Here is a 10,692-nt window from a genome sequence, read left to right as displayed (position 1 = left end):
AAACAAACTATTCAAAATACAACATGGAGGGAAAACAAACAAACAAACAAACACAAAATAAGCCAAGTAGCTTAGTATGCATCTAATTGGAGGTCTGGAAAGAGATAATGGGGAGGGAGGAAGGAAGAGAGTAACATTTTGAAAAAAATTTATGGCCAGTAATTTTCCAAGCCTGATACACTATAAACCCACAAATAATGTGGTTCAATAAACCCAAACACAGGAAACATGGAGAAAACTGCACTAAGGTACACTGTCATGGTCACACTGTTTATCATCAGGGGTAGAGAAAATAAGTACATTAGGTATAGAGAAACAAGGACAAGAATGAAAGCATACTTCCTGTGGAAAATAACGGAAGCAAGAAAATACAGCAACATCTTTTAAGCTATGGAAGAGAAAAAAACTGTCAATCTAGAATTCTAAAATCCACAAAAATGCCCTTCCAAAACACAGGCAAAACAAAGATAATTTAAGTCATCAACAAACTAAAAGAATTACCACCAGCATGAGTACCATGAGTAAAACAAAGGGTAAAGGGCATCCCTCAGGTAGAAAGAAAACTATACTAGATGTAAATCTGGATCGACGGCGGGGCGGGGGGAGGGGGGGAAGGTGGCATATGGGTAAAAAAAACCTTACTTTCTTAATTCTTTCAAGTCTCTTTAAAACAGTAACTTTTAAACCCAAGCTAACATATTGAGAAGTTTATGACAGACATAAAATATAAATGCGGAACCAGGAATTGGGAATATTCTGTTGTCAGGCTGCTTTTTTTAATACGTGAGGTGATAAAGTGTTACTTAGAGACTGTACACTAAACATACATAAAGTTCTATACTATAAATTCTAATGCAAACAAACAAAAAGAGATACAGTCAACAGACTAAACAGGAAATAAAATCAAACACTAGCGGCGTAAACTTCTGCCTCTATAGTTCACTCCACATCTATTGGGTAAGGTCCCATGGACACAGCTCTCCTAAGTCTTAGCTCAGGTTTTGAAAGGAATCGCTTCTTGGCCTTTGGTCTAATTCATGTTACAGTTCTGTGTCACATTTTGGCCTCTGGATCAGCTCACAGCACTCCCTTTGGTCCAGGCAATCATTTCTTGTCCCCAGCCTCGACATACCCAGGACTTTGATCTCTATAGGGTAGGTGCCATTGAGTTCATTCATGCCCTGCACTTCCGTGAAGGAGACAAAGTCGCCACTCTCAAATCCATGCCGGGCCTCATCCAGGCAGGTGACAACACCAGGGCTATCCTAGTTGGAAGAAAAGTAAGCGTCAGACGTACGCTCAGGGTACCACGAGGCGACGGGGAGAATTACTGCTGCCCACCTCCCTGCCAGAACCCCTTAGGGCTGATCTCCTTACCTTCGTAACCATAGATACCATAGCACTGAGAGGCTGCTCCCCGTTGGAATCTGTAAGGATCATTTCCTCTCCAAAGTCACAGAACAACTGCCTGTAGGAGACAACAGGACTAGAGCCTAACACCCATGCGTGCAGGGACTCTATGCGTCCTTCCAGCTGCAGTGAATAACTGCTAAGCAAACCCAGCTCCCTTACTGCTGGCAATCCAATGGCACGCATGCCAAATGGGGAAAGCTAAATATACAGAATCAAAACCTAGGCTTGGGTTGGCTGGGAGTAGCATGAGTTCAGTGGGAGCAAAAGGATCTTGCCTGGACCTGGCAGGTGCTTGGGAGAAAGTGAGAGGCAGGCACTCACCCAAATAGGCCCCGTGTGTCTGCCACGACCAGCTTGATTCCATGGCTATGACAGAACTCACCCACCTGCAGCTGGTCCTCCAAGGGAGTGTTGGTGAGGACCACCACCTACACAGAGAAGGAGGCTCACACGCAAGTCTTGGCAGTGGGGTGCAGGAGAGTTAAGAAAATAAAGGAGAAATGCAGACTGGGGTGGGTGAAGTGTCTGACAGGCCAGTATTGGTGGGGTGTCAGGATTTAAACTTTGCTGGGCTCAGTCCTCTTCTATTTATCAAGTGTCTATCTGTGTCACGCTCAGTGAGAGCAAGCTCACTGAAGAGAAACAGGAATCTCCAGACTCAGGGTAAGAAAGGTGAAGAGGGACTGAAAAGACCAACAAACTTTTTTATTTGACAAACACCTAATCCTGCCTTCCTACCACCTAACAGTATCTGGGGAGACAAACATGAACCATACTCTGTTCCCAAAGTCTGGGTTTATGCCCCATATTCCACCCTCACTTGCTTCGATTCATAAATAAATCAAACACCTGCTCAGATCTGATCTGTGGGGATCTGTGTCTGTTGTTCCCTAGTCCTATCCCAGGAATTCCAGTACCCCTTTCCTCTCGGAAACCCTAAGGAAGCACGTCAGTACCCACAGCCCCTCTTTCCAGTGTAGTTATTTAACAAACACATACTTGGAACTTACATTGTGCCAACTGCTATTCTAAGTATTTAATTAACCATCACAAAAACTGTGAAGTCATTACTGCTTTTATTCCTACTCTACAGATAGAAAAACAGAGGCAGATGAAACTAAATTACTTCTTCGCTGTCAGGCAAGTGTAAGAGTGAGGTACCCATATACCAAGGTAGTTTGGTTTCAGAGTTCAGTGTTCACAAACACTGCATCACAATGTTGGGCCACTTCTTCCCTTCTGAAAAGGTGTGAGATCCCCCCAGGACAGGTCCAGGATCTAATTCCTGCCTATATCCCGGAGCCTCCCCACACAAACCTAAACACTGGGATAGCCTATTAAATAAATCCTGAACAGACCAACCAGAAACAGAATCTGAGAAAATTAGGCAAGAGGCAGGATGCAGCAAGGTACCTGGAAACCACTAAGGAAGTCCTCAACGAGGGCCCCAGTATAGGTGGTGACGGGCACATAGCTGTTGAGCTCAGCAAGGCGGGGCTGTGAGGCCTCAGCCCGGTTTTTACCAACGTCTTCCTCCCGCAGGTAGAACTACAAGAGGGTATAGGAAGAGAAGTAAATGCAGAGCTCAAGGGGGCTGGTCCCTGGGCAAAGGTAGTAAAGGAGCCAGGAAGAGGTAGGTACCTGGGAGGAGAGGTCGGCCCACTGGGCAGTGCCCTGGTCATGCAGGGTGACAGCTTTGACCCCACCAAGGATGATATTCTTGGCAATTTCCACACCTAAGCCCCGGAGGCCTGATACCAGTACACTGGATGTCTGGAGATGCTTCATTGCCTCATGGCCGAGCACATACCTGCCAGGTTGGGGGAGATTCTGGGTCAGGCCTTGACCCACTCAACACTATCCTCTCTGCGCCCCTTCCCGCTCCACGTCCCCACACTTAGCCACACTTACAGCTGCCGGGAGTAAAGACCCTCATCTACGTCTGTTTCACTGTCTTTGTTTGGCATCCCCTAGGAATGGAGGGAGGGGAAAAAACCGTTCCGGGGGGTTAGCAGGAATGGAGCTTAAACAGTTAACACGGTGGTACTCTCTTAACAACCACCCTGCACCCCACCTGTGAGTCTTTAAGGAGAAGATACTCACGTTGGTTGGGCCTGAGGGCACTTTAAACATTACTGAAAAGGCAGAGGAGCAGTCAGAACTTGGTTTTGGATCAGGCCCAGGCACACAGCGTTTCTTGGATAGCGGCAAGCTGGACATCTGAAAGAAAAGGGCTAGAGGTGAGCCAGATGTGGGTAGCCTTTCTTGTTAGTGGCAACTTTGGGGGCGGGAAGGCCTTAAGTACTAGTAGCCCTTTGTAAAAAAGAGAAATATAAAGAAGACATGCTAGGTATTGGGGCTGCTGTGAGGAAGTGAAAAGATGAGGCTAAGCTCAGACAGTTCAGGCCTAAAAGGCTGAGTGAGAAGAGACTAGCTCTATTTCTCTACCAGTCAGTAACCTTGAGCCTACAGAGAGAGTCAGTAGATGCTGGGAAAGCGATCTACTCTGGTGGAAATCTGATGGGGAAGGGGATATCTGATAATGGTAAGGGATTCTAGGAGGCAGAAAGCAGAAGGTGAGGGGACCTGAGGGAACACCTGAAAGGCTCTCAGGGCAGACTACAATGTGTGATGTGGAGTCAAGGGATATTGAGTGAAGCCAGGACAGCTGTTGACTTTTGACCGCACAGACAGGGCTAGGATGAGGCTGGGAACCTAAATATCTGACAGACATGGTTAGGACCAAAATCTATAAAGGCAGATGCTTGTGGGAGTGAGGGTGGTACCGGGAGAATCCTTTGATGGAGAATAGCTTTGCCCAAACAATTCTTGCCTGATGTTTGTCTGTGAGGGAAGACAGTTCAGGGTTATTTGGAAAGAATGCTGGGACCATAAAAAAAAAAAAAAAAGGATTGTTCAAAAGTAGATACTGAGGGCCTGTCCCTGAAGGGCAATGTTGGACCCAAAGGAGTTTCTGATGAAGATGCTAAGATCTTGAGGAGTCAGGGGACGTGGGCCACTGAGTACAAATGCTGGATCTAGAAAGCGATGTAGAAGGGAAGACGTCTTTAGGAGTGGTAGTAAAACCAAATGTTAAAACAAACAAATATGTGACTAGAAACGCTGGATCCAGAGAGTCTGTGACAGAAGAGGCTATAATCAGAGATGTGAGAAAGGAGTCTCTGACACAGAGAGCCAGGCTCAGATGCTCTGCATAGTCTGGTCCGTTTTTTAGCTTTGGAAGGTGACTGGGAAGACGAAATCAGAAAGCAGTGTGATGTCTGAAAACAAGATGTTACAAAAACCTTTTCTGGGGGAAACGAAGGTGAAACAGAGGGTTTGGTCCCTCTGTTTGGAGGGCGCGGTCTGGTCCCGTTTGGAGGCGGTGAGAACAATTGCTGGTGGAGTAATGGATAATTTTGGTTTAAAGTCCTTAATGGCCTATGTTCACTAGGTATGCTCAAACTGCTGACTTTAGACGCTAGGTCTGCAAAGGAATGAGATTTGTGCCTAGGTACGTTTGGCCTGGAACCTTAAAAGCTGGTACCCGGCCTTGCGGAACACCAGGTCAGATTTCTGGAAACAAATGTTGGCCCCGCCCCGGTATCAACCCATCCGCCGCCGCGACATCAACCCAGCTCAGGCCCTTCCAAAGTCTCCCGAAAAACCTGCCCGGGAGGAGGTGCCTTCAAAGGCCGTTTGTTACCCACGCCGCTTCCACTGTCGCTCCGCCGCCAACTCCTCATGCCGCCAAAGCCAAGCCCAGCCGCCGCCCTCTATTTACTCCTCCCCCCCACCCGTGGACTGGCTAGCGGAGAGTTGCACTGCCGCAGCCTTCCCCCTCTCCGGGCAGTCCCTTCCACGAACGACGCCTCCTTCACCTTAACCGCCGAAACAAGATGGCAGCCGCCGAGCCGGAGGCTCAAAGGAGTCGATTGGTCCTACCCCCGTCGCGCCTGATAGTGAATCACGTATGACGTCGGCAGCCCTTGTGTGACTCATTACGCAGGCTGCGCGCGGGTGGAGCGCAACTCCATCTGGTGGCTGCATCCAGTAAAATGGGTATAAATTAGTATATAGATAATTCCGGCACTGAAAAACTCAGGGAAAATAGCAAAGTTCACATAGGGCTCACGCGTTTTACTCCGAAATTATGCATGACACTGTGTAATACAGAATTCAAGGAAAGTCCGTGCTGGAAAACACTTGCAAAACAGGCAGGCGAAAAACTGAAGACGTGATGAACTTTTCCACAACGGCTTAGGATCTGACCAGCCATGAAATTTAAGACTTTAAAATTCCAAATCTGCTGCCAGAGCTAGCCGATTTCCACTCCACCCCTTCAACTGAGCACTTGACTACAGACCATGCCTCGGTTTCCCCTTCCATACAACTGTGATGACAGCATCCATCACTTCAACTCAATATGAGTCATGAAATTTGAAATATGACGTATATGAAAATATGATAAAATGAAAAATACGCTGTTACCTAATAACTTTACAACATTGTCTTATATACAGTAAACATGACATGTTACTTTTATATTTTTATTCATGTAGAACTCATTTTTTTATGTTAACATAAAATTATTTATGGTGAGGATATACTCACTCATCTCAGAAACCTTCAGCTTGGGGCATTATATCAATATAAAGCCTCGAAACACACTCCCTGAGGGATACTGGAAAGCAAAGTGATCAATGTTATCAATGTTCATTAAACAAGAAATAGAGATGCCAGATCATCAAAGGCACCACGATGTAACAAAACTCAAGGCACTTTCTTTCTTTCTTTCTTTCTTTCTTTCTTTCTTTCTTTCTTTCTTTCTTTCTTTCTTTCTTTCCCTCCCTCCTTCCCTCCCTCTTTCTTTCTTTCTATCTTCCTTCCTTCCTTCCTTCTTCTTTCTTTCTTTCTTTCTTTCTTTCTTTCTTTCTTTCTTTCTTTCTTTCTTTCTTTCTTTCTTTCTTTCTTTCTTTCTTTCTTTCCCTCCCTCCCTCCCTCCCTCCTTCCCTCCCTCTTTCTTTCTTTCTATCTTCCTTCCTTCCTTCCTTCCTTCCTTCCTTCCTTCCTTCCTTCCTTCTTCTTTCTTTCCTTCCTTCCTTCCTTCCTTCCTTCCTTCCTTCCTTCCTTCCTTCCTTCTTTCTTTCTTTCTTTCTTTCTTTCTTTCATTTATTTATCTAACAGAGAGAGACACAGCAAGAGACGGGACAGAAGCAGGGGGAGTGGGAGAAGGAGAAGTCGGCCTCCCACGGAGCAGGGAGCCGGGCGCCCGGGCTTGATGCCAGGACCCTGGGATCACCACCCCAGCTGAAAGCAGACGCTTAACGAACTGAGCCACCCAGGTGCCCTGCACCCAATGCCTTTCTGATGAATAATAATAAATATGATATTAACTGATTGCTACTAGATGATAAACTCTGTATCTATAACATATTTCCATTAACAACCTCAGGAAAACATTTGATAAAATTAACCCTAAAACCACCTGGCCCCAGGCTTTTTCCTGTGGAAATTTTGATTAACAAGGCAATCTCTTATCTGGTATAGGTCTATTCAAATTTTGTATTTAAGAAAAAACAAAAAATTAGTTTCAGTGGCTTGGGTTTTTCTAGTAATTTGGATATTTTATCTAGGTTAAGAAATTTGTTGACATGTACATAGTATATTCTTTTTTTTTTTTTTTAAGATTTTATTTATTTATTTGACACACACAGAGAGAGAGAGAGAGAGAGAGCCAGCGAGAGAGGGAACACAAGCAGGGGGAGTGGTAGAGGGAGAAGCAGGCTTCCCGTCGAGCAGAGAGCCCGACGCGGGGCTCGATCCCAGGACCCTGGGATCACGACCTGAGCTGAAGGCAGATGCTTAACAACTGAGCCACCCAGGCGCCCCCATAGTATATTCTTTTCATCTCTTTCGGTAGAGTTCCTAGAGATGTCCTTATTCATTCTGGCTTTAGTAATTGAGTCTTCTCTATTTTTTCTTGTTCAGTCTAACTAACGTTTGTCAATTTTGTTAATCTCTTTAAAGAACCAACTTTTGACTTTTGTTGATCTTCTCTACTCTTTTTACTATTCTCTAATTTATTTCCATCTTAGTCTTTGTTACTTTCCTATTTATTTTTGCTTTGTGGTTATAATTTTTTTCCCCTAGTTTCTTGAGATGTGAGATTGGGCAAATGATTTGAGATCTTTTTTCCTCATGTAGGCGTTTACGGCTACAAATTTCTTTCTGAATACTGCTTTTGTTGCATCCCATGTTGTTTGTTATATTGTGTTTTCATTTTCATTTATTTCAAGGTATTTTCTAATTTCCCCTGTGAACACTTTTTTTTTTTTTTTGCCCCACTCAATGGGTTGTTTAATTTCCACAGATTTCTAAATTTCCAAAATGCCCTTCCATTACTGATTTCTAGATTCATTCCATTGTGGTCAGAGAACATACTTGCTATGATTTCAGTCCATTTAAATTATTGATACTTGTTCATGGCCTAACATATGGTCTATCTGGGAAAATATTGAATGTACGCTTGAGAAGAATGTGTATTGCATTGTTGGTGGTAATGTTCTGTATAAACCTGTTAGGTCCAATGGGTCATAGTATTGTTTATATCTTCTAATTCGTCAGTGATCTTTTGTTCTTGTATCCTTCATTGGATATATTGAGCTATCTATTTCCCTCTCAAATTCTGTCAGTTTTTGACTCAGATATTTGGAACTCTGTTCATGTTTATAATTCTTGTATCTTTTGAGAAGTAGACCCTTCTTATCAATTTTTAATGTCCTTCTCTGTAGCAAAATGTTTCACTTAAAGTCTGTTTTGTCTGCTAAGTATAGCCACCACTGCATTCCTTTGGTTACTACTTGCATGGAACTTTTCAAGACATCTTTTAACTTTAATCTGTCAACATCTCAACTTTAATCTGAGTTTAACTCTACCACTTGTTGTAGACAGCATGTAGTTGGATCATCCATTCTGCCAATCTTAGTCTTTCATTTACATTTTTTTCTCTTGAACAGATACACATTTCTTTGTTTTATTGAAGTATTATTGGCATGCAATATTATATTAGTTTCAGGTGTACGATATAGTGACTTGGCAATTCTATACATTACGCAGTACTCCCCCAGGTAAGTATAGTGACCATCTATCACCATACAAAATTATTATAATATAGACTGTATTCCCTATGCTATAATTTTCATCCCTGTGGCTTATTTATTTTATGATTGGACTTTCCTACCTCTTAATCCCCTTCACCTGCTTTGCCTCACTCAAATCCCCTCCATCAGTTTGTTCTCTGTATTTACAACTCTATTCCGTTTCTTGTTAGTTAATTTTTTCGTTTCTTTGTTTGTTTCACATACCAGTGAAATCATATGACATTTGTCTTTCTCTTTCTGAGTCGTTTCCTTTAGCATAATGCCCATCAGGCCTGTGCCATTTTCCACAGTGGCTGCACCAGTTTTCATTCCCACCAACAGTACGTAGGGGTCCCCTTTTCTCCTCATCTTTGCCCACATTTGTTGTCTCCTGTGTTGTTGATTTTAGCCATTCTGACAGGTGTGAGGTGATATCTCATTGTAGTTTTGATTTGTATTTCCCTGATGATGGGTGATGTTGAGCATCTTTTCATGTGTCTGTTGGCCATTTGGATGTCTTCTTTGGAGAAATGTCTGTTCAGGTCCTCTCTCTCTCTCTCTCTCTCTCTCTCTTTTTTTTTTTTTTTAATTGGAGTAGTTGTGTTTTTGGTGTTGAGTTGTAGGAGTTCTTTGTATATTTTGGATATTAACCCCTTATCAGATATATCATTTGAAAATATGTCATCCCATTCAGTAGGTGGCTTCTTCATTTTATTGAAGGTTTCCTTTGCCATACAAAAGTTTTTAGTGTGGTGTAGTCCCAATAGTTTATTTTTGCTTCTGTTTCCTTTGCCTAAGGACACATTACATTGCTAAGGTCTATATCCAAGAGATTACTCCCTATGTTTTCTGCTCAGAATTTTATGATGTCAAGTCTCACATTTGGCTTTTAATCCATTTTGAGCTCATTTTTGTGTTTGGTGTACGAAATGGTCCAGTTTCCTTCTTTTTCAAGTAGCCGTCCAGTTTTCCAAACAACATTCATTGGAGAGACTGTCTTTTCCCCGTTGTATATTCTCGACTCCTTTCTTGTAGATTAATTGGCCATACAAGTGTGGGTTTATTTTTGGTATCTCTAAACTGTTCCATTGACCTATGTGTGTATTTTTGTGCCTGTACCCATACTGTTTCGACAACTTTGTAGTATATCATGAAATCTGAGATCGTGAAACCTCCACCTTCATTCTTCTTTCTCAAGATGGCTTTGGCTACTCAGGGTCTTTTGTGGTTCCATAAAAATTTTAGGATTATCCTAGTCATGTGAAAATGCTATTGGTTTGATAGGGATTATATTCAATCTGTTGTCATGCATAGTATGGACATTTTAACAATATTAATTCTTGCTATCCATGGGCATGGAATTTGTTTGCATTGTCTTCAATTTCTTTCATCAATGTTTTACAGTTTTCAGAGTACAGGTCTTTCACCTTCTTGGTTAAGTTCATTCCTAGGCATTTTATTCTTTTTAGTGCAATTGCAAATGGGGATTATTTTCTTAATTTCTTTTTCTGCTACTTTGTGTATAGAAATGTGTATAGAAAGAGTGTATAGAAATGCAACTAATTTCTGTCTGTTAGCTTTGTATCCTGCAATTTTACTGAATTCATTTATTAGTTCAGTAGCTTTTGGGCGGAGTCTTTAGAGTTCTCTCTACATAGTATCACGCCATCTGCAAATAGTGAAAGTTTTTCTTTTCTTTTTTTTTTTTTTACCAATTTGGATGCCTTTTATGCCTTTCTCTTGTTTGATTGCTGTGGCTAGGACTTCCAGTACTTTGTTGAATAAAATGAGCAAGAGTAGGCAATCTCTGTCTTTTAATTAGACATCTCCTAGCGAACCATTTTAAATATCTTAGGGTTTGTTTTGTTTGTTTAAATATCTTAGGTTTTTTGTTTTGTTTTTTTGTTGTCTTAGGTCTTGATTTTTTACTCTATATTTTAGGGTCATTCTATTAGGAGTTGCCATGGAGATTAAAATTGACCTCTTAAATTGGTTTAATGTCAGCCTCGTTCAAAAAATATGTAAAAACTTTGATTCTCTATAAGGCTCCACCCTTTATTTATTTATTTTTTTTGTTATCACAAATTACATCTTTATACACTGTATTCCCATCAGCACAGATTTATAATTATTTCTC

At 42.1% G+C, this 10,692-nt stretch overlaps 1 protein-coding gene across 5 annotated transcripts in view; it reads right to left on the bottom strand.

Annotated features, from left to right (window-relative positions):
• LOC118026167 (ubiquitin-like modifier-activating enzyme 1) overlaps positions 1 to 6,254 on the bottom strand; it is a 17,889-nt gene extending 11,635 nt beyond the window's left edge. For 2 of the 5 annotated variants that reach the window (XM_035028907.1, XM_035028908.1), the window contains exons 1-8: positions 5,124 to 5,283; positions 3,517 to 3,633; positions 3,325 to 3,383; positions 3,055 to 3,223; positions 2,827 to 2,961; positions 1,735 to 1,841; positions 1,378 to 1,468; positions 1,133 to 1,265 (exon numbers count right to left, since the gene is read on the bottom strand). In XM_035028907.1, the coding sequence (XP_034884798.1) occupies positions 1,133 to 1,265; positions 1,378 to 1,468; positions 1,735 to 1,841; positions 2,827 to 2,961; positions 3,055 to 3,223; positions 3,325 to 3,383; positions 3,517 to 3,633; positions 5,124 to 5,159 (847 nt within the window). In that variant the 5' untranslated portion in view covers positions 5,160 to 5,283. The other 3 variants (XM_035028909.1, XM_035028911.1, XM_035028910.1) reach the window with 3 other exon arrangements.
• Between the last annotated feature and the right edge of the window lie 4,438 nt (positions 6,255 to 10,692).

The sequence above is a fragment of the Mirounga leonina genome, unplaced genomic scaffold (genome assembly GCF_011800145.1).
Source record: "Mirounga leonina isolate KUSES-001 unplaced genomic scaffold, KU_Mleo_1.0 Mir_207, whole genome shotgun sequence".
NCBI lineage: Eukaryota > Metazoa > Chordata > Mammalia > Carnivora > Phocidae > Mirounga > Mirounga leonina.
Note: the sequence above shows the minus strand (reverse complement) of the source record. Positions and strands in the feature narration are given on the sequence as shown.